The sequence below is a fragment of the Sesamum indicum genome, linkage group LG6 (genome assembly GCF_026168435.1).
Source record: "Sesamum indicum cultivar Baizhima isolate 11 linkage group LG6, ASM2616843v1, whole genome shotgun sequence".
Classification (NCBI taxonomy): Eukaryota; Viridiplantae; Streptophyta; class Magnoliopsida; order Lamiales; family Pedaliaceae; genus Sesamum; species Sesamum indicum.
The window spans coordinates 8,990,384-9,014,325 of NC_142662.1; the positions used below are offsets into that span (position 1 = coordinate 8,990,384).

Sequence of the window (23,942 nt, forward strand, 5' to 3'; positions counted from 1 at the left end):
TGGTAAATTTACTAAGCGTAATAATAACTACAAGTTAGTATAAAAAGGAAACAAACTTGCTTAAAAAAATCATGTAAAACAGTAAATTTTGAACGTTCTCAGAATTCGACGACACTTGACCCAAATGTTTGTCTAGACCCAAGCATTTGTGTGGTAATTTGCTAAGCATAATAATAACTACAAGTTAGTATAAAAGGGAAACAAACTTGCTTTAATGAAACCGTGTAAAGCAGCTAAATTTTAAACATTCTCAGAATTCGACGAAACTTGACCCAAACATAGGTATAGACCTAAGTATTTGTGTGGTAAATTGGCTAAGCGTAATAATAACTACAAGTTAGTATAAAAGGGAAACAAACTTGCTTTAATAAAATCGTTTAAAATAGCTAAATTTTGAACGTTCTCAAAATTCGACAACATTTGACCCAAATATTTGTCTAGACTTAAGTATTTGTGTTGTAAATTTGCTAAGCGTAATAATAACTAAATGTTAGTATATAAGGGAAACAAACTTGCTTTAATATAATTGTGCAAAACAGCTAAATTTTGAACGTTCTTAGAACTCGACGACACTTGACCCAAATGTAGGTCTAGACCCAAGCATTTATATGGTAATTTTGCGAAGTGTGATAATAACTACAAGTTTGTATAAAATAGAAATAAACTTACTTTAATAAAGACGTACAAAAGAGCTAAACTTTAAACGTTCACAGAATTCGACGAAACTTGACCCAAACGTTATTCTAGACGCAAGAATTTGTGTGGTTAATTTGCTAAGCGAAATAATAAGTACAAGTTAGTATGAAAGGTAAACGAACTTGCTTTAATAAAACCGTGCAAAACAGCTAAATTTTGAACGATCTCAGAATTCGATAAAACTTGACCCAAACGTTGGTCTAGACCCAAGCATTTGTATGGAAAAATAAGTATAAGTTAGTATAAAAGGAAAACAAACTTGCATTAATAAAACCGTGCAAAACAACTAAATTTTGAACGTTTCCAGAATTCGATGAAACTTGACCCAAATGTAGGTCTAGACCCAAGCATTGTGTGGCAATTTGCTAAGCGTAATAATAACTACAAGTTACTATAAAAGGAAAAACAAACTTGCTTTAGTAAAACCGTGCAAAACAGCTAAATTTTGAACGTTCTAAGAATTCGACGAAACTTGACCCAAACGTTGGTCTAGACCCAAGTATTTGTATGGTAAATTTTATAAGCGTAATAATAACTACAAGTTAGTATAAAAGGAAAAAAACTTGCTTTAATAAACCCGTATAAAACAGCAAAATTTTGAACGTTCTCAGAATTCGACGAAAGTCGACCCAAACGTAGGTCTAAGCCCAACCATTTGTGTGGTAAATTTGCTAAACGTAATAATAACTACATGTTAGTATAAAAGGGAAACAAACTTAATTTAATAAAATCCTGTAAAACAGTAAATTTTGAACGGTCTCAAAATTCGACGAAACTTGACCCAAATGTTTGTCTAGACCCAAGCATGTGTGGTAAATTTGCTAAGCGTAATAATAACTACAAGTTAGTATAAAAGGAAAAAAAAATTGCTTTAATAAAATTGTGCAAAACAACTAAATTTTGAACGTTCTTAGAATTCGACGACACTTGACCCAAACATAGGTCTAGACCCAAGCATTTCGGTGGTAATTTTGCTAAGTGTAATAATAACTACAAGTTTGTATAAAAGGGAAACAAACTTACTTTAATAAAGACGTACAAAACAGCTAAATTTTGAACGCTCTCATAATTCGACGAAACTTGACCCAAACGTTGTTCTAGATCCAAGAATTTGTGTGGTCAATTTGCTAACCAAAATAATAAGTACAAGTTAGTATATAAGGGAAACGAACTTGCTTTAATAAAACCGTGCAAAACAGCTAAATTTTGAACGTTCTCATAATTCGATGAAACTTGACCCAAACGTTGGTCTAGACCCAAGCATTTGCATGGTAAATTTTATAAGCGTAATAATAACTACAAGTTAGTATAAAAGGGAAATAAACTTGCTTTAATAAAACCGTATGAAACAGCAAAGTTTTGAACGTTCTCATAATTCGATGAAACTCGACCCAAACATAGGTCTAGACCCAAGCATTTGTGTGATAAATTTGCTAAGCGTAATAATAACTACAAGTTAGTATAAAAGGGAAACAAACTTGCTTTAAAAAACCGTGCAAAACAGCTAAATTTTGAACGTTATCAGAATTCCATGAAACTTGACCCAAACGTTGGTCTAGACCCATGCATTTGTGTGGTAAATTTGCTAATCGTAATAATAACTACAAGTTAGTATGGAAGGCAAACAAACTTTTTTTAATAAAACCGTGCAAAACAGCTAAATGTTGAACGTTCTAAGAATTCCACAAAACTTCACCCAAATGTAGGTCTATACCCTTGCATTTGTGTGGTAATTTGGCTTAGCATAAAAATAACTGCAAGTTAGTATGAAAGGGAAACAAACTTTTTTTAGTAAAACTGTGCAAAATAGTCAAATTTTGGACGTTCTCAGAATTCCACGAAACTTGATGCAAATGTTGGCCTAAACCCATCCATTTTTGTGGTAAATTTTCTAAGCGTAATAATAACAACAATTTAGTATGAAAGGGAAACAAACTTTCTTTAGTAAAACCGTGCAAAACAGCTAAATTTTAAACGTTGTCAGAATTTTACGAAACTTGGCCCAAACGTAGGTCTAGACCCATGCATTTGTGTGGTAAATTTGCTCAGCGTAATAATAACAACTAGTTAGTATGAAAGGGAAACAAACATTTTTTAATAAAACCGTGAAAAATAGCTAAATTTTGAACATTCTCAAAATTTTACGAAACTTGACCCAAATGTAGGTCTAGACCCATGCATTTTTATGGTAAACGTTCTAAGCGTAATAATAACTACAAGTTAGTATGAACGGGAAACAAACTTTCTTTTTTAAAACTATGCAAACCAACTAATTTTGAACGTTCTCAGAATTCTACGAAACTTGACCCAAACATTGGTCTAGACCCATGGATTTATGTAGTAAATTTGCTAAGCGTAATAATAACTACAAGTTGTTTAGATAGGAAAATAAATTTTGCATGCAATGTTAATATGTGATGAGGTCTCGGTATAAAACTCAATATTAACTCTCACTTGGTTGGACCGAGTTACAGTGTTTGAGCCCAAAATAGTCTTGGATCAAAATGATTTGATCTATCCGTGGTTTTCATCCATGATGATGTGGTGAAGAAGCTGCCACTACCCAAATATGGTTTCATGAGTCGTGGCACATTTGGCCTAGAAGCAAGTTGCACTATTAATGTGAACAAAGGAACACGCTCATTGTTTCCTTGTCTCACGAGTCGTGGGGGGTGACAGTTGAAGTGTAATTTGATTAATGGGATGAGACTCACACTAATTAAATATTAAGCCCATAAATGGACTTAGATCGAAATGGCATTTTGATCTGTCTAAGCCTTCCATCCACAACAATATCATGAGGAAGCTACTGCTATCCAAATGTGGTCTCACGAGTCATGGCACATTTAGAATTGAATGTGAGCTGCATTATTGTTATGAACAAAGGAACACGCTTGTTGTTTCCCTTTCTTACGAGTCGTAGGGGGAGACAATTGATGTGTGATTTGGTTGATGGGGCCAAGTAGCATGGGTCGGGAGCATGATTCCCCAACTGAATCTAGTCATAAGCCTCCCCCAAATAATATTTCTGTCGAGCTCCCCGAGTCTACGAAAATTTGCCCTAATTCGTAGTTAGCTTATAATATCATGATTACCATAGCGTCGTTGTGAGAGTTTTTTGTTACAATAAGTGCCCATAAGCCAATCAGAATGGCCTAAGATATATTTTATTCTGAAAATTCAATCGATATCATGTAATATTATTTTGAGTGAACAAAATGAGTATTTGCTTATCTTGGTATCCTCTTTGTTGTGCTCATTTTGTATGTTCACATTTTACATAAACATCACAAGAAAGCACACAAACCAATTGACAACCGTGCAGTTGGGCCACGCATTGGATGTCGATCATAAAACCAACTGCCAAAAGGTTGGATTTGAAACGTTCCCAATCGAGGACCTCGAGAATGGGCATCATGAGAAGTCCTATGGAGATTTACAGTAAGAGTCGCATTCAAATTGGTGAGTATCGTGTTCCATCAGTGACAGACGCAGAGCGTCTATGCAATCTTAGTGGGTTGATTGACTAGGTGTCGAATCAACTGAACTGACTCGCGGGGATCATCATATGAAAGCCTTGGAGGCTTGATCGATATGACTCGAATCCTTATCTTCGATAGCACAGGAGTAGTCCTCAGACTTAAGGAATCACAGCAATCACGCGTATATGATGATTGTATCTTGGGTCTGTCCAAGAGGTGACTGTGTCACAGACACGATTATCATAAATCTTATCCAGTGCAGTTGGAGTATGTAGCGAAGACGGTGAGTTCCAAGGAGAGGATTCGTCCCCTGTTAGTATATGATAGAAGTATCTCCTATGCACTTGAAGATGCATTAACAGTTTATAAAACTGTAGCCACAATCGTTGATCGAATAGAAAAATGAGGTTTCTATATCAAGAAACTTGGCGTAACGCGATCGCAAGTATTAAGCATAGACACATAGTCCAAGATGGGAACCGACAACTAATTCCATGCCCTAGACTAAAGCCACGAGACGGTAGACAGAAAGACTGTACCCGTATAGACTCGAGAGCCTAAATGTTCGCACGGTAATTCACCTAATCTCTAGTGCCATGCACCGTTGCTAGACGGCCACCCATGCTGATGGGCTTTCTTGATTAAGGGTTAATCAAGATTTATTAATTAAATAGAATTTAATTAATAATAGTTTTAGACACTAGTCCAAGTCTAGCTGAAAGGTGAACTAAAGAGTCACACACAAATTATTGAAGAGGAAAAAGAATTCCACAAGTAATTGGATTACTTACAAAGAGAGAAGAGGCCCAAGAATAAATTAGTGGCACTAATTTATATTAGGCTTGTCCTTATGATTTAATAAGTTGGATCTTGTTAAATAATAAGGATAGTTTGGGTTTATGTATGTAATTGAATTAAATACAAATTAGGCTCAATAAAATTAGATTTTTTATTAAATTGGATTTAAATAAAAATTCAATGGGCTTATGATTTTAAAGGTAAAATCGGCCAAGCCCACTAATTTTGAGCCCAGAAAAAATTCAATGGAAGGAAATAAATGGCTAGCAAATTGCATTTTTGGAAAGTGCAACTCTAACTATCTTTGGGGATCTCTTTATTTAGAATAAAGACAAATATGCCTTGTAGATAATAGAATGTATTTAGAAACATTGTTAATAATCAAACAAGATATATATATGTGTAATATAATTATTTGAAAATTAATTATAATCATAATCACACAACACAAAAAAGAAAAAAAAATCCCCTCCTCTCTTCCTTGCACTCGGCTGCCCTCTCTCTCTCTCTCTTGCACAAGGTGCAATTTCTTCTCCCATTCTCTTCTAGCAAAGAGGACATAAAGATTCTGACTTCTGTATGGTGTGAATGAATTAGAGGGCTGCTATATTGGAGCCTCAAGTGAAGAACATTTCAAACAACCGTGAAAAATGAAGGTATCATTTTTCACTCTCTCAATTTCGTTTTTATGATTCAAACATCAGTTCCATCTTTGCGCTTTATGTTTGTACATCAAATGTCCGGGAACTCCAAGGGTACACTCCTTGGATCCGTTTAATTTTGCATTTACTTTTTGTTATTGCGCGTTTTCATTCACTGCTTTCTCTAGCACGTTCCCGGGCCATACCACACGATATTTCATTTTTAGGTCCTAATCGTTCTGCCCGTCCAAATTGGATGAGTGGGGTATCTTCCAACACCTCTCATCCATCACCTCTCTTCCAACACCTCTCATCAAGGTTATATCATATGCTTCCCTTATGTGCAATTTTCTCGAATGGTGGGAGTCAACCCCAATAGGTCCTCTAGCTATCACTCGTATAACTCCTTTGCGAGGGGGATCATTGATTCTGATCTTACTTCCAGATGCAAATCTGGCTCCCTCCTTGGGTAGAGGTTCCAAGCTAGAAACCTTTACTTCCTTTAGTTTATCAACTTCTTAGTTTTGGTAGGGTCCTGCCCCTCGAGTTTTCTCCCAACACACATATTCCTGAAGATATTCATTTTGGATAAGTCTTTCGATTTCATTCTTGAGGTATCGACATTCTTCAATGGTATGACCATAATCATTGTGAAAATTACAGAACTTGTTAGATTTAGGGCAGTAGGGGACATCCTTCCATAACTTGGGATGAGCCAATAGACCTTTCCCTTCTACTACCATGAGAGCTTGGCTGATGGGCACAATTAACGGGGTGTATACCGCATTCACTTTCTGGAAAGATGGTTTTTTTTTCTCGAAAATCAGTTCAAAGTTTCTTCGAGAGGGTCTCCTTCTTTGTTTTCTTCCTCTTTTCTCCACGACTCTCCCTCTTCAAGGCTTGGCCATCCTCAATGTTATTAGGAGGGCATCGAAATTAGAAAGAAAGTACTAACTTTTATTTCTTGGTTAGTAGAGCGCACCTCCAAGGCAGCTGCATTGAATCTTTGGAGGTACTCCTTCGAAGCCTCATTCTCCTTTTGTCGAACAGCAAAGAGACTGAGTTCCATCTTCCGTAGCTCGGCTACTGGCAAAGTGGCGCAAAAAGAGTGATTGAAGCTACTGGAAACTTCCTATTGCGCCTGCGGGCAATAGATTGAACTATTGTTGAGTCATCCTAGTCAATGTAGTGACGAAAACACGGCAATTAATCTCGTTCGTGTACTTGCAGAGGAGGGCTGCATTCTAAAAGCGCGAGAGATGCTCCTGCGGATCAGTAGTGCCATTGTATTCAACAATAACCGGGGTATGACAACTTGTTGTGTACGAAAACTTACTGGGAGTTCGTCGGACATCACCATATCTGTGAAGGGGACACCCTACTGGTCATGTTCGGGGGGCCCTACAATCTGATATTGGACGTCTTGGAAGCCCTTCCTAACGTGTAATCCACTACAGGGGGACCTCCTAGGAGGCCAATGGGAGAGGTCCCTGTGTTTCAACCACTAAAGGTACGGGGATGCCTCCCTCAGCTTCTTCTTCAAGGGTGTCCACATCGAACCAAAAATAGCATGAGTTCAACAAGTTTGGACTTGGGCCAACAAGTAAAAGGACTTGAAAGATAGGACCTACAAAACAACACGTTAGCACTCCAAAACTCAAGTTAGTATCAAATTTAAGTGAAAATAATTGCGAATAGTAAATCGTAATGAGAAATCATGATATATGATCAAATTCGTAAGAGAATCATATGAAGAGTGAAATTAGAATGCAAAAGAAGAGTTTGACAATAATTTTCCAAAATCAGGAAAGCATCCCCAGCCTAGGGGATCCAAACTGTATTTATCGGGCCCGTCCCACTTTGATGGATTCTGCACGTCCCCTCTATCTTAGCGAAGAATGGATAAAAATTGTTCGGATAAGCTGTAATTTGCTTTTATCTTCTGCTAATTTTGTTGAAAAAGTCTATCTCTAAGTTGGGAGGATCCTTCGCCGATGAGGATTCTTGTCCAACAAGGAGTCCTCCTACGCTTTGAGTCCAGGGCTTGAAGGGAACCTCCCTTATCTAGCGTTCTACATGTTGGTGATCCAAGTGTCTGCCACGTCGGGATGACTGGACATGGGCTCTGGGCTAATCATCTCTTGATGGGTCATACTCTTAGGCCAAATCTACAAATATTTTGAATTATTACCCCTTCATGTGTTGTTGGGTTGATGAAGGAGACTCCTGGGTGTTCTTATTCTTCCTTCGGCCATACTTCTTTGGGCCATATGCATTATTATGCATTATGTACTTTCACATATTTATTTATTTTTATTTTTCTAAATAATTTATTTTATGAAATATATTTCATATATTGAATTTCTAAATACTACATAGTTATTAAGAAGCTATAAATTTTAAATATTATTTTTGAAATGATATTTAATTAAAATTTTAAATTACTAAAAGTAGTTTTGGGAAAGATTTTTTTATAAAAACATATTTTAGGGAGTAAATAAAAAGTGTAGTGGGTAAGTGATGACGTATTTTTGTTCTGTCAATCCCAACTTATTAATTTTTTTTTCTTTGGAGGGAGGAGGTGGGAGGGTTAAAAACAAATATATACCTATATAGGAATTGAAAATGTATTTAACCCTAATTAAACATATACATTTTAAAAGTTTAGCTATGAAAGATTCTGAATTAAATTAAGAGCTTTGTACATTAATTACTTTAATTATGAATGAAAGATAAAATAAAGCCATAATAAGTCTAGGAAGGATGAAATATTCTCAGAAAATTAAAAGAGATCAAATTTAATAATGCGCTTAGACTTTATAAGGGTAAAAGATCATTTTTGGTCCATCAACTATGTTATTTATTCAAATTTGGTCTCTTGTGTTTCCCTCTCATCAGACTTAGTCCCTCAAATTTATATTTCATTATTTTTTGTCCCTTTCATTATCTATCCGTTTAAACTAACAAATTTCTTAAAAAAAAAGATTTTGTTGAAAGAATTCGAAACGGGATCTTGTGGAAGAATTCAATGTTTTTACTACGCCACCAAGTGTACTTGTTTACGTTCTTAAATAAAATATTACTTACCTACTACCCAAAGGACTTGAAATCAAAACCTTGTGTAAAGCATTCAATGCCTCTAACACTCCACCAAGTGCACTACTTAGTTATTTTGTTGAATAAAATAGTACATGACATAACTGTAGAATAGAAACACGTTAAAAATATTTTAAAATTATATTAAAAAATCTCAAAATCAACCAACATCGTCATTGTCATCCTACATATATTGATAATAAAAATTAAAATATAACCAACTAAAATAATACTAGCACCTAAAATGTCATAAATTGCAATAAAAAAAGATATGAAAGTTATAAATAAATACATAAATGTGATGTCATCAAATACATAAAAATAATCTCAAAAATATTCTAAACATTAGTTAAAAAATAATAAAAAAAAAATTCATCATAACAAGAATATTTATTGCTTGTCTTTATTCGTCGCCGCGGCGTTGGTGCGTGTCCTCGTCTCAGATTTAGGTCGTAAAAATTTGCCCCTTTAATTGTGGTTGAATATTTGGGGATTAATAAGGTAATTCTTAGTTATTTGTTTTAAGTAATGTTTCATTTAGAAAAATAAACATGTAATGCATTTGTTGGAGCGGTAAAGGTATGAAAATTTTCCACAAAGTCTTGGTTGTGAATCCTTTCGGCAGCGAGAATGATTCTTCTTTTCAAGAAATCTGTTAGTTTTAATGGATAGATAATGGAAGGGACAAAAAATAATGGAATATATAAGTTTCAGGGACTAAGTTGGGAAAATTGCAAAATTTATTCTGTAATTTGGGAAAGGTGGCAATTTTAATCCTGTACGATTTATTTTAGCAGTTTAGTCCTTTAATTAAAAAAATTGGCAATTTTGATCCTTTTTGGCCAGAAAATGTCGCCTAACACTTAAATTTAGGGCTTTTCGATGAAAATGCTTTATATGACATGTTTTTTATTTTAATTTATGAAATGACATGGAAAAAAGAAAAGACCAACTTGGAAACGCTTGCCACTCCATTAAGTTTTTCCCCTACAAAACTTGCCATGTTGGCAAATCTTGGAGGGAAAAATTGCAGATGTTCCCCACTCCTCATCTCCCCTTTATTTAGCCCCAATTGCAAGAAAATGTACCCTAGAAATAGCGTCTACCATTTTTCATGCCAGTAGAAGCCTTCTTTGATTGATCTTTGAAAATGTCTAGTGTAGAAGGGTCAATCCAACGCTATTGTGGTAGAAGAGCCATACTTCCAACTTCATGGACTCCTGAGAATTCCGGAAGAAGATTCCATTCGTGCCCATGAGTTTAATGTATGAAAAGTTCATGTTTTTACAGTCTAACATTGCAGTTTGTTTGAGGACCCTCAAATGTGCCGAAGGATTCCCGGTTTATTTCGAAGAATTAATGCAACTGAAGAAAACATGAAGAGGTTCAAGCAGAAGAAAACCAGATTGTGGAGAAGGTTGCTCATTCTTGGGTTGTTGTTTGTGATTTTTTCTTTTCCTTCCTTTATTCTTTTGGGTGTAACTTTTACTTTGGTGTATAGCAACTGTAATCTGAAGAAAAGAGATATAGGCTTCAAGGTCTCTCCATCCTCAAATTTGCGAGGTTTAATGCAATCCCTTGAAACTCAAGATGTGTAGAAAATGAGCATAAGATAGAAACTTGAATTCTATATTACTTGGTATGGAAGATGTACATAACATAGTGGCCTTAATTCTGTTAGCATATTGTTTGCCTATAACCCTGCTAAAAAAAAATACATCCGTTCACAACCAAAAACAAACTTAAATTATGTTCAAAACCAAGAGCAAACATTCAGACCAAGTCAAAAACATTAAAACTAAGTCAAAATATAGAAACCAAGTCAAACACATCAAAACCATGTCACATCTTGTTAAAGAAGGCCACTTAGAAATTTCTACATACTTCTGTCCTCCTTGCATGATAGATTTTGATGCTTCAACCATTCCTGCAGGTTTGTATGAGAATGATAGCATGTACAGTGTGCCAGTCATGGGTGGGGGTGCCCTGATGTTCAATCTTGTGTGTAATGGTGATTGTGATTCTGGGGGCATAGGTGGTTGACTCATTTGCAGCTGATTATACATTGAGGGGCCAGGCATACTTAGGGTTGTTCACTTGGAATCTCAGCAGCATTTGTAACAAATTCAGTCTCCTCAGGTTCATCAATTAGTCTAGCAGGTGGTGTTATGGGTGGTGGTGCAGACAATTGAGTGCCAACTAAACCTGTTTTTGATTAAAAAAAAAAAAAGGATCTGTAACATAAACTAAAACATGTAATGGCGTGTCAACTGAAAGAGTGTCAATAGGGCTTACAGTTTCATTCTTTATCTTCTTAACAGGTGCTTCATTTTGTTTGGTAGTGTCACCTCTGCTTCTTTTTCTCAACTGATAACACAAACACAAAAAAGTAAATATTATATAGTGTCCTGATACTCTGTTATGGAAACTGAAAGTAAACTGCACCTTTTGTTTATAAGAGTTATTCATTGAGCTTTGACAGGTTTTGTTGGGTAGTCTTTTGCCCTTCTTTTTCTGATAAACGATACCAAGTCAAAACAAACATTGTTGGAACATATATAAAACTACTTACCTGTTGCACATTTTCATGGATCTCCTCCAAACCTGGAGTTGGAGCTTTTTCAGGACAAGCTTTCAGAAGTGGCCTGGTTCACCACAGGCACTGCAGTGAACTATGGTTTGTTGTCTCTTGAGCCTCAGGATCTTTCTTCCTCTTGTTTTTGCAGATTTGCTTGTAGACTCATCAAGCTCCCTCCTTCGTGCATTGGATGGTCTACCAGGCTCTCTTCCAAAATTAGGAGGTAGTGGAGGTATGTATGATGACTTTTCCCACAACATTTCCCCACTTATCCCCATGATAACAGGTGCATAAACCCTTTTATAAGTCTCCACAGGAATAGTACTCATGTACATAATCTTCAGGCATTCCATTTTGATTGAAAATGGCACTTATTGCATGACTGCACAGTATGCCACAAATTTTCCATTTCCTGCATGTGCAACTCCATTACTCTAAATCAGCACAAAACTGAGAACCGTCAAAGCAACTAATTTGGTAATGCTTATCATCTGCCTTAATTGGAATGCAGTCCCCAACTTTGTCAATGTGTTTCTGTTTCTAGATTATCTTCTCAATCTTGGGACACAATTTCCCCTTCCATTTTTTTTCAGCCCAGTCCCTGTTTTCCTATAGTCTTTTCATTAAGAACTCTCTAATCCACTCCAACATTGTGATGACAGGTTTCTCTCTAGCCTCTAAAATGTTGCTATTAAATGATTCACAACAGTTATTAAGCAACATGTCATACTTTGGCCCTTTAGTGATATGCAGAAACATCTAAAATTTTCAATTCTTCCATCCTGCATTTAAATTCCCCCATAGTGCTGGCCCTGGAAGCCTCCATAATGCATTTTTTAAATGCTAGCCCGTGATATCCAGCTGTTTTTGCATGAAATTGGTCGAGGACATGTGTGTTCAGAATTGTAGTTCACTCGAAATGTGCATTCATTTATCACCTTCAAAGCAGTTATTTTCCACTCACATCTCTCCCCTGTGCACACTGCATATACCCTCAACTTAAAAGTAGGATCAAAGATCTCCACAGGGTTAAAAACTGGGACTATAGACCTATCTCCCTCTCCATCAGACAGTTCTTTTAATCTAAATCATTCTCACTGTCAACTAAATCTCTCTCCCCAGAATCTTCACTAGAAATATCCCCGTCAACCCCAACGTTTTGTTCTACATTTTCTAGCTCTATCTCATCATCCACAAAATTTTTTAAGAAGATCATCACCTCATCTGCGTTAGTCTCATCCATGTTATAATTACTATCAAGCAAAGAATGAGGGGTCCTCATTTTCAGACACCATATGTTCATTATCATTATCCACATATTGCATTTCAGACCCACCATTATTATCACCATGTTCCACTTCATTATTATCACTGTCAAGCTCAACAAAGACTTCAATTTCAGGCCAACCCGCATGTTGAAATGCTTGTTTCCTTATATCTTGATCGTCAATTAACAACTTAAAACCCTTATTCATAATAATATAATAGGTCTTTTGCCTGGACCTATTCCAGCTTTATCACAAAACAAGTCCAAATTAACCTTATCCATTCGTGGGGCCTCAGCAAAATCAAATTTTTTCACATTACCACTCAAATATTTGGCCTCAGGTAGGGGTGGCAGATGAGTCGAGACCTCGCGAGCCGGCTTGATTTTGAGCTCGACTCGAGCTCAATTGTGTCTGTTCATAAGCTCGCGAGCCAGCTCGAGAGCTTTTTCTATTTTTTTATTTTTTTATATATATTTTTATTTTTAAATTTTTTATATATTGAATTTTATATTTAATATTTGATCAATTTTATAATCAAAATTGACCATATATTATAATTATTAATCAATATCATAGATTTTATTTCGGATAATAATAAATTATGCTACTTTTATTTATACATTTAATCTTTATACAAAAATAAATTTAATCAACAACTTACTAAATCATACTATTTTTTGTAATTAAAAGTATTGTTTAATATGACATATATAAACTTTATGTTATATTTTAATATATATTTGTATTACGTTATACTTTTTTTAAATTGACAAGTAATTCACTTATGATTTTTTATCTAATTTTTAGTTTTATATTTATATCAGGATACATACTATGCATTATGCAATCTATTTTATTATTTATAAATTTATGTCAAAATTTAGTGATTCATATGAATTAATCTAAAAATAATGATAATGATAATAATAGCGATGGTTGAACAATTTTAATTATTTTAATTATTATTTTATTATATATATAATGAGATCAAAAAATTTAATCAACAATTATGATATCTTAAAATTCGGACACCCGATTCACATCAAATTTATATTTATATATATAAGACTGTGTCCATTAGATCATATCGGATAATTTGATTAAAATTATATGGCCTGATTCTACGATACACCGACCTGAAGAATTATTCTTATGTTCCGAGTACAATATCTTGACATTTGTATATCCAATAAGTTTAAAACTTTATCAAGTGTATTTTTCTGTAAGTTTGATCATATCTAAAGGTCTGATGAATTTTGATGGTCTGATTAACCCATGTTGTTCAACAATATAAGATAATAGTTATATCAATGTAATACTAACATTTATAAATATATAAATGTACTGCAGATTGTGAACATATATTAATCTCAACTAAAAGTATTTTTATGTTTCAATTGCATTGTTTCAGATAATTGATACTTTTCAATAACTTTAAACTGTTCAAAATGATTTTTATTCTTTTTGTACATTTTACTAATTATATTACTACTAAACTAATTAGTAGTTTATATTTATAACAATAAATCAGAATTTCATACTATATTTTGGTATATTTATAATATAGTATACATTATACAATGTATTTTATTACTTATAAATTTATGTAAAAAATTGGTGATTCCCATTATTTAATATAATAATAATAATAAATAAAAATAAAAATAAAAAATCAGCTTGAGCTCGAGTTCGAAATTACAGAATCGAGCTCGAGTTCGAAATTACAGAATCGAGCTCGAGTTCGAAATTACAGAATCGAGCTCGACTCATTGCCACCCCTAGCATGATGAATGTTAATAAATTGACCTCCCCAATACAATACCCAAGTAATAGACTGTGATTTAGGATCTGCATACAAACAAACACAAACAGACAAAAATAAGAAACATTTGAAAAACCAACAAAATAAACAAAAACTGATAACACAAACAATAACATATGGGGCTCTTTCACACTTGAACTTATAATAAAAAATTAAAAAATAAGAAAAACCACAAACAACCAAAGAAACATGCACTATATTTGGATTTATATTTTTGCATTTTTGGATACAAGATAATGGAGTTTCAGGATTTGAACATGTGGGTACACCCCCACTAAAAATATAAGCATGGACCACACATGTAATACCTTCCCATAGCATCAAGCATTTTTAAAACCTGTTAAAATACACACCTTAGTCTTAGGAAACACAGTAACAAACATATAAACAAATACATTAGCATTAGTTAGAGAAACTCACGGTATCGACCAACATGGGAAGGTGGGCTATCATCTTGAGGATTGCTCATTTCCACTCTTGCTCTTGCTTTCTGTGGGCTCGGGAGTTCTTGCCCATTCCTTACCCTTGCCTTTCCTCCTCCTCTTGGTGCCTTGCTGGTCAGAGACCTCGACAACTTCTACTTGCACGTGGGAGGAAGGATCCTCGATCTCGATATGGGAAGGGGGGCCTGTTCGGAAGTAGTGTATATCGCAAAGGGAGGAGCAGAAGATCCAACAACTTTGGATTTTTCCTTGGTGGTGGCAGCAGCAGCACATGCCAGTTCACGATCAACGGAGGGGGGCAAGGTGCCTTTTTCGGCTCTAGCTTTGTTCGCGATCCTGGCAAGCATGATCTCTGATTCTGTACAAAGTAATGAGAGAAGTTAGGAGGTCGTTTCAAAGGACAAGAAACAAAAGAAAAGATGATTAAAATCACCTAGAGTGCCCTTGACAGGAATAAGGGTAGGGAAAAGGCCCGCGAGCTTCAACACCTTCTCTTGTAGCAGTGCTTTTGGAAGGTATCAAAATAGCGTAATGTAGTTTATGAGGTCGCTCTCGAACCCCTCCCCATAAGTTTTCGATTTGGGTTTTGACTCACGCCAATCAAGACGAAAGTTCCAGGACTAGCCAGGTGGAGGTTGGATAAAACAAAATCTTTCACGCCAAGGACCAACATTGGACTTCAGGTCGTCCAAATAACGACAGTCCTTGCGCGTGGTCAAATAAAACAACCAGTTTCGCCCGACCTCTTAGAGGCAGTAATATTATACAGCGATCAGAAATTATCAAAAGTAGGAGGGAGATCAAGGTGCTTAATAACTATGATAAAGAGAAGAATGTGACTTATGGAGTTAGGGGAGTGTTGCATAGGGCAGACGTCCAACCTAACAAGGATGTTATTCACTTCGCGAGGCAAAGAAAAACGTAACCCTGTATCTAAATGGAGGAGTGACAATGAGCAACAACCCTCAGGAGGTTAATGCATTCTATCAAAAGATCGAGGAAGAATGATCTCATAATTATCAGGGATGTAATATCTTCGTTTTAACTGTACTATGGGTGTTTTGACAGTACTTACAATTCCTAACCAGGGTTATTGCTGCATCATATCAGAATATTTTTGAAGAATTGGTACATCATCCGAATCGGCAGTTTCTTTCGGGATATGGGAATGAGAAGAGTCGGGTGCGGGGGAAACGGGGTCGTGATATGTGCCAGCGAGGTCGCGGACGATCTCGACATCGAACTCGAACTGGACCTCAATGTAGATTCAGAAATGGGATCAGAGACGCTCCTACACCTAGAAGACATGATATTAAAAGCAGGAATCAAAGAAGGGTTAGAAGTACCTGAAGAAAGGAGGAGGGAGCTCGCATGAGGAGATCGAAAGCGAGGTGCGGTTAATGAAGTTCAAATGAGGGACTATATAGGGGGATATCTGAGGCAACGCGCCTTTTCACATGCCACGAGATGATGATACGTCAACAATTCTGACGGCGGTGATTCAACTGCCTGACAAGCGCCTGTTTCACTTCTCTTAGTGTCATTAATGACACTAAAAGAAGTGGGGGGAATAATGATGAAGGAAATTACTAAATTACTAAAATACTCCTATCTTTTAATGCATTTTTATATGTATGACAGGACCCGTGCATCTGAACACGCCCGACCCGACCCGTTTGATCCATGCCCACAGTCAACCCTTGCAATGGCCTTTGGATTAGATGACGTGGCAACATCTCAACGATGTTGCGTGTCGCACAGCCAGACAGTACCGTACAACTATATATATCTTCATTTATGATTATTCCAAACGACACATTTATTACTTTTACCGCTCTTTTTCTTGGTCTCATTCGACCTCTTTTCACCACCCGCGACCTATCATTTCTAACTTAGGCATCGGAGGGCCTTTGCTGGAGGCTAACCGGCTAGTCTTACGTTTGCTTTGTTCCCAAGACTCACTAATAGGAAGCTCAAAGAAGGATCTTGGGACCCGACCTCAGGACCTACATCAGCGACCCGATCCGATTTTGTGTGACCTACATCAGAGGAGAAGGAAGATTGACATGCCTTTTGCTTCGAATCTTCACCATTTTTTCTTCTCTTCTACACCGCCTCTACCAATGTATGTAGATATCCACTACAGTCTCAGAAAAAATCGCGATGAACCTTCCCTGAATTTAAGTGTAGGTGACATTTTCCGACAAAAAATTATCAAAATTGCCCATTTTTTTAATTACAGGACTAAATAGCGAAAAACAAATCGTATAGGACCAAAATTGCCACCCCCTAAATTACAAAACGAATTTTGCAATTGTCCTGATTGAGTCTAATGAGAAGGAAACATGAGCGACCAAATCTGGACAAGTGACACAGTTGAGGAACCAAATGTGATGTTTACCCGAATTTATAAATAGTACAGGTATAGCTTGTTAACAATGAGCAGAGAAGACAGTTTTAGCTCATAATCCCCACAGATCACTCACTGCTACATAAAAGCAGGCTCAACATTTCAAACATTGATATATGCTCTGTGTACAGGTTAACCGCATTGTCTCATCAATACTTTCAAATGTATCTACTGCTGCAATTTCAATGGAAAGAACACATAAGTGAATTAAACCAATTTATTGTATAAGAAAAGAAGTCTCACATGGATCAACAATTTTACCTATTTACTGTATCCCCTGAATCTAACCTCTTCTTGTGGAATAATTTCACTACATTTTAGTGAATATTATTTCGGCTTTCTTAATACACTTTACCGGTCTAGAACCTCAACACTTTGCTTTTCTTGGTTATTAACAGTCAAGTTTCAGGTCTTCTGGCCATCCGAATTCCTCCAAGAATGCTAAGACGACTCCGTTCGACCAGCCAAATCCCGTCTGCACCGGAACATAGACAAATATGGCTGAATGTAAGTTGGAAGAGTGTTATAAATTTCCTTTTCAATACAAGAAATTGATTCAGTGCCTGTTATAGCATAATTGAGTTTATAAGCTCTTAATATTTTTTGGAGGGGAAAATGCAAGAAAGCCCCTTGTGATATTGCAAATGAGTAAATTACAATAAACCCTTTTATTTTTTGATCTTACAATCTTCTTTTTTTTTCTTAAAGAACAATATCACACTTTATAACGAAATGCAACATCACTTACTTGGGGTATATATTCCCCGCCCCCTCCAAAGCCTCCACATTTTTCCACGTCGTACTTTTCATGCATCGCTCCAGTTTTCTTATAAGCCACATAGTTTGTCCTGGTCCACTTAACAACAATATCTTTGGCAACACATCTTGCGTGTTTTGACCCTGACCTTACAAGGCCTTCGGCGATCATGTGCTGGAGAGGAGCCCAACCATTAGGAAAATCCCTGAAAACAATGTGTAGGAGTAAAATTTTTAAGCATACAGAAAGAAAATCAAGTCGAGAACAGTGCAAAACCGACTTACCATTGTTGTCCCGAGTCTGTCAAAGAAGTCGCAATCCCAAACGAGCGAACCAAACCAGAATTTTGTAGACTTAGGACGACATCATCCACCATCTTGACATCTTCATGCATGCAAAACAGGAAAAGATTCCGTTACACTTCTTCGGCAAAGATGAGATGTATAATTAGACAAATGAAGTTCTTGGATGACCCGTATGCGAGTTAATGTATGTAGTGTAAAAACTTGTAAATGATATGAGACAACAAAAATATGAGATCCAAAGCCTCAATCAATTGTCACTTTGATGGACGAATTTGGACTTGAGCCAAGTATTCGGAAAAAAAGAAGAATTTTAAATGACAACACAATTAATGGATTCAAAATCATATGAGTGTAGAAAGATTTATGAAAACCTTTGTCACATAAAATTATCCAAACATGTACAATGAATTCATTGTAATGAATCTGGAAAGATCAAAAATTCCAAATCGTCAATCCAAACACTAACATAAAAGCTTCTGCATGCACAGAAGTAGCATTTGGAAACCAGACATAAGAGATTGAACAAAAATAACCTGAATTAAACAGTTCAATCCACAAGGGAATGAAGTTTGACGCAAATAATTTCTGATTCTGGCCTGAACGTCTCCATGTATACACCTCCTCCTGAACCCCAAATGAAGATCAGGAACAGAAAGACTAATTACTATCAAGCTAAGCACTGATAAATCACCTTCGATGGGTTGGAGTCACTCAACCAGTAATCGAGCCACTGTTGCATCTCCGCATTCCACAAAACAGAGTTTATGGCCTTTTTTCTAGCCTGAGAAGCTTCACTAAAGCGTCCAGCCGTTACAGCATCTCCGACAACATGTGCCAGAAAGGATATATCGAGCTCCATCTAAACCACAAATGTAATATTACACATGAAACACGACAAGTCATGCAATCCATTTTATCGGGAATTTCTTGATCCTACCTTCAAAATGAATACATTCAAATCCACAGGTATAATTGATGTTGTAGTTAATGTTGCTAGATCAGACTCATTCCTGCAAATTATTATAATCAATAAAAAAGCTCAATATCCAATATGCAAAAAAGTATGGCAAGAATGTTAACATAATTGAGAACTGTTGAAAAGAGCTGATGAGGAGATATACTACCTCATCCATCGGGTACTGAAATCCCACCCAGATTCAGCAGCGGACGCTAGTTCACGATATAGTTGTGTTTTATCACAGTTATTTGAGAGTTTCGAAGCTGTTTCCCTGTCCTGCAAAGTGAATATCTGTTCAAGCAAATGGGAAATGTAATTTATCATCATGCTCCAGACAACAAACTTTCTGAAATAAGATCGTACGGTAGTTGATGACTCGGGCCTTGGTTGATTCCACAATGCGTAATATCGACTTAGACTGTGATTCGTACCATCAGCATCCATGATATTCACCTGATGCATCCCTTCAAGAATGAAAGTATAGCACAAAATGAGTGAACAGATCTTTGTTTCACAGAGACACACACATAGACATACTTCGTTTCAAGAAAGCACCCCAAACATGTGCCAGCATGATGACTAAAAGGAATAAAAACAGAGGACAACTGTATACAGCAGATCAAGCGACGAAATATTCTTTACTTCTACCTGAATTCCAAAACTCGTGCTCCTTCACCAATGCAGGAAGTGATCTTATAACCAAGGTTTCGTCATGTGTGCGATTGTATATATCTATAACCATTGAGCTCAGCAAAGGAGGTTGGCTGCAATTTTCACAAGAACTTTAAACAAGATATAGAATTAAAGAAAGTTTCGGTTGATAGGATTTACGATTTTGATCATATGAGTGAAGCGTTTTATGCACTTAGAAAGGGTCAGATGAACTAACATATGAAAAAAAAAAAAAAAAGATGTAGGCTGAGACATAAGATGATCGTTGCTCGGATTTTGAAAACAACAATTTACCTCCGATTCGTGTAGTATGCCCTTGCACCATTGAGAACATGACCGAATTCATCTATGAGGGAAATGAGATTATACACAATCCCTTTTGCCGTCTCGTACATTTTACTTGCTAACAACCCCCTGCACCACAATATATCTTCTTATGATGCACTCAACCAAAAGAAACAGACTACAGAAGATCCATGCATTCAACCGATGTAGCACGCATGCCAAACTGCATTATCATACGTCTAAAAGAAAATAAAGTAGAAACTACTAAGATAAGTAGAGTAAACGTTCCACATAGATAAGACCCAAACACAAGACCTCTTGTTAAATAATATAATTCAATTTATACTCTATTCCTTATCACGGATTGATCATCACCAAAACGCAGTAAAATTTGTAAAAGACAAACATTAAAGAAAAAGGAAAAATAAACCAACCTGATCACCCAGTAAGAATCCCAATAGTAAACCTCCCTGAACCTTGACCCGGGAATAATAACAGGGTTCTCCAAAGGGAGCAATGTATAGAAATCGGGCTTCTCAAGGACCTGGCCCGAAACCTTCCTACTCAAATTTTTCCAGAGGCTATGCACCTCCAAGGCCCAAGCCCTCACCTCTGGGCTCTTCACTTTAGGCAAGAAGTCTTCGGGCTCCGCCACAAAGTCAACGGGGTCTACATACACCAAATCCTCCGCCGCACCACCCAAATATTTCTCCAGGAAACCATTCAATTCTTCCACTGAAATCGAACCATTCGCTGTTCTGGTTAGTTTGTCAAAGGCTGCGACTGTTGTTGAGAGGTTTTGCTTCAGTGACATATCGACGTACAGTTTTGGATCAAAGCCCTTGTGCCCATAAGTCTTCAGAGCTGCTTCTTGAACCCCTTCGAGAAACGTGATCAGAGGAGTCGTGGGAATCACAGGGCCCGAGTCCTTCGGGGTGCAAGCACCTGCTGTGACCATAGTATTGCTCATGATCAGCGTAAATGAGAAGATGAACAGAGTGGTGGTGATGATCGGATTCAGTGATACTACTCTGTCCATCTACGAATGAGGGCTGCCGAAGATTTGGCCGATGACATCTATATATACACCTAAATATATATATATACATACAATTCTGCGTATGTGCATGTGGGGCAGTTGGCGGTGGGACAGGGAGAATCGTTTGCAGAGGTGAATGAAATGGCGCAAGAAGACGGGCCGGCTGTTTAGATAACGCAGTTTACGTTTTAGCGAACTGATGCGTCGATGTCCACTATGTTTAACGGTTTTAGCGAATTCTTATTTTTGTAATTATCTTGTTTGAGAAATATATAATTAAGCAACAATGTCTAGGACTAAAAGGAAATGGAAACTCAAAGGGGAGGGAAAGGAAAAACCAACCTGATCACCCAATAAATTTTAAATTGTTTGGATAATTGAAAGGTGATTAAATTTTAAATATTTTTTTATATGAAAAAAATAGATTAAAATAATTAATTTTGCAAAAATTTCAAAATTGGTCGCTTCAATTGGCCGAATCGAGACTGGCCAATGGATATAGATTGGGCTACAAGAAAATGGAGAGGGCAACACATTATTAATCTGGCTTATCATGCGCTACTGGCTTCATGTGTGTAATATTTGAAAAGAATGGAACTTAAGACGTTTTGAATAGTTTGAGCGAGAACCGACTCCACTTGCTGGACTCATTGTGGAAGAGGTTAGACAGAGGATTCTTAGTGCTTTTTTAGCTCGCTCTGTTAGTTCTTGTGCGTTATATAAACTTTGGCGTATCCCTTGGCCTGTCGAGGGAGACGCCACTCATTGAGCACTGTTATACTATACGATTGTACAATTTATTTAATGAAAATTATATTTACCTAAAAAAAAATAATCGATTTTTATATTCTATTGAATAACCCTTTTTTTTATTGAATTAAAAATAAACAAGTTAATATTATAACTAAAATAAATTTTAGTACGTAAAAAGATGTGAAATCTTATAATAAAAATATTTTTCAAATAATAACAAAAATAATTTTTTATCAATAATAATAGAAGGAAAAAATTTCGTCCCTCGTTCAACTTTAGTTTACTAACTACGATAATTATCACATGTTGTACAATCTATATCTGGAAATTGCTTCAATTAGATCCAATTTAGGATTTTGGTGTCAATTTTTCAATCAATTGAAAGAAAATTAATGATGTTGTCAATTAATTGCTTATTTACCCGGCAAAATAAAGCCATGTCATGTCTGACGTAGTTAATAAGTACACTGGGCGTACTCCATGACTTAATTCTATTTAAATACATACATAATAATAAAATAAAATTATTTTATAATTAATATAAAATTAAAAAAAAATCCCTACACCTACCACCCCCTTGTCCCGATCCATCTACGCCATTGCCCAACTCACAACTGGGTGACTCCAGTTGGGCGCCAATGTGGGTGTCGACGGCGGTCGCCCAATGGTGTTACGGGGCGATGGTGCGGGGGGTGGGGAATGGCACGGGGGGCGGCGTCAGTCCCTTCTATGGTGGGCGAGGGCAGGGGTTGGGGTGGGAGTGGGGGCAAGTGATAGTAGGGGTTTGGGGGGAGGGGCGGTTATTTTTTTCAATTAAAATATATATTATATAAAATAATATTTTTTTCCATAATCTATTATTATTTTAAAATAATATTTTAGTTTTATCATTTTATTTACTATATGATACAAATAAGACTTGGTTTTCTATAATCTATAAGTATTTATAATTATCTAATAATCTATGTATTTTTTTCTAAATAATCTATAATTATTATAAAGTAACAATTAATTTTATAATCTATAATTATATTTTTAAGCTATAAGTATTTATAAAATGATTATCTATAATTATCAATAATTTTATGTGCTTATATAAATTTTTTGTGTCGATAATATATTTTTTTTAAGCTGGTATATCGAGTATTATGTTTTATTCTAATTTATAATACATTTTGAAATGTGTAAGATTATTTATTATATACATGCATACACGACTTGTGATGGAAGCTAATATAAAATATAAATTCAAATGATGTTTTTATGCAATTTGACCTTTTCTTTTATGTAAGTGCTTATGTGGGAAAGAAAAAATAAAATAATATTCACTTCAAGTGCCAAGCCATTCTTTAATGCCACATGAAAAAAATTAAACCATGGACAAAATTAATGGACTAAAACATATAATTACTCAAGAAAAAAAAATCCAACTCATCTACCACGTCAGACTTTAGTATCAGATGGCATAACAAATCCCCAAATTTATATGTGTCGTGCACATGCTAATTTCCAGCAAAATTGAAAAGATCAGCCACTGGAGTACCTAATTGAAGCATTTTTCCAATATAGTACATAAAATGTGGTAATTATCATAGTTAGTGGACTAAAATTGAATGAGAGCCAAGTTAATGGACTAAAAGCAATTCCCATAAAAATATTCATCAAAATAAGTATTGTTCCTTCATTCTACACTATTAAATTTAAATAAAATAATGTCCTCTAATAAAAAAATTAAATTCAAACATCAGCACTTTTATGGGGATTTAGTTATAACTTTTTAAAAATTATGTACTAGTATTATCAGTATGAATGAAAAAATATTGGATGAAAATTATATATATGGAAAAGACTTGTCATCAAATACTTCACGACTTGGGGGCAAATACCAAAAACTTTGACAAGTAGAACTAGCCAAGGTCGATCAAGAATTCAAAAATGG

At 35.8% G+C, this 23,942-nt stretch overlaps 1 protein-coding gene and 1 long non-coding RNA gene across 5 annotated transcripts; both read right to left on the reverse strand.

Moving 5' to 3' along the window:
- Window positions 1–10,778: 10,778 nt before the first annotated feature.
- On the reverse strand, window positions 10,779–11,403 carry LOC148787711 (uncharacterized). 2 transcript variants are annotated; one of them, XR_016065807.1, is made up of 3 exons: window positions 11,286–11,403; window positions 11,009–11,080; window positions 10,779–10,918 (listed from the first exon to the last, which is right to left on the reverse strand). It is a non-coding gene; the product is annotated as an uncharacterized LOC148787711 (long non-coding RNA). The 2 variants fall into 2 exon arrangements; XR_016065806.1 differs by having other exon boundaries at window positions 11,159–11,295.
- A 5,797-nt stretch (window positions 11,404–17,200) lies between these two features.
- On the reverse strand, window positions 17,201–21,999 carry LOC105164499 (putative trehalase). Of its 3 annotated transcripts, none has more exons than XR_002287340.2 (12): window positions 20,646–21,999; window positions 20,221–20,340; window positions 19,903–20,018; window positions 19,618–19,718; window positions 19,421–19,530; window positions 19,234–19,306; window positions 18,988–19,155; window positions 18,830–18,920; window positions 18,276–18,375; window positions 17,983–18,196; window positions 17,496–17,709; window positions 17,201–17,405 (listed from the first exon to the last, which is right to left on the reverse strand). XR_002287340.2 is itself a non-coding variant. In XM_020695027.2 (11 exons), exons 1-11 carry the CDS (start codon window positions 21,248–21,250, stop codon window positions 17,626–17,628), a joined length of 1,782 nt encoding a protein of 593 aa, XP_020550686.2. In that variant the 5' UTR covers window positions 21,251–21,998; the 3' UTR covers window positions 17,438–17,625. The 3 variants fall into 3 exon arrangements, 1 of the variants encoding a protein (XP_020550686.2); XR_002287339.2 differs by having other exon boundaries at window positions 17,201–17,408; window positions 20,646–21,998; XM_020695027.2 differs by lacking the exon at window positions 17,201–17,405 and having other exon boundaries at window positions 17,438–17,709; window positions 20,646–21,998.
- Window positions 22,000–23,942: the final 1,943 nt, after the last annotated feature.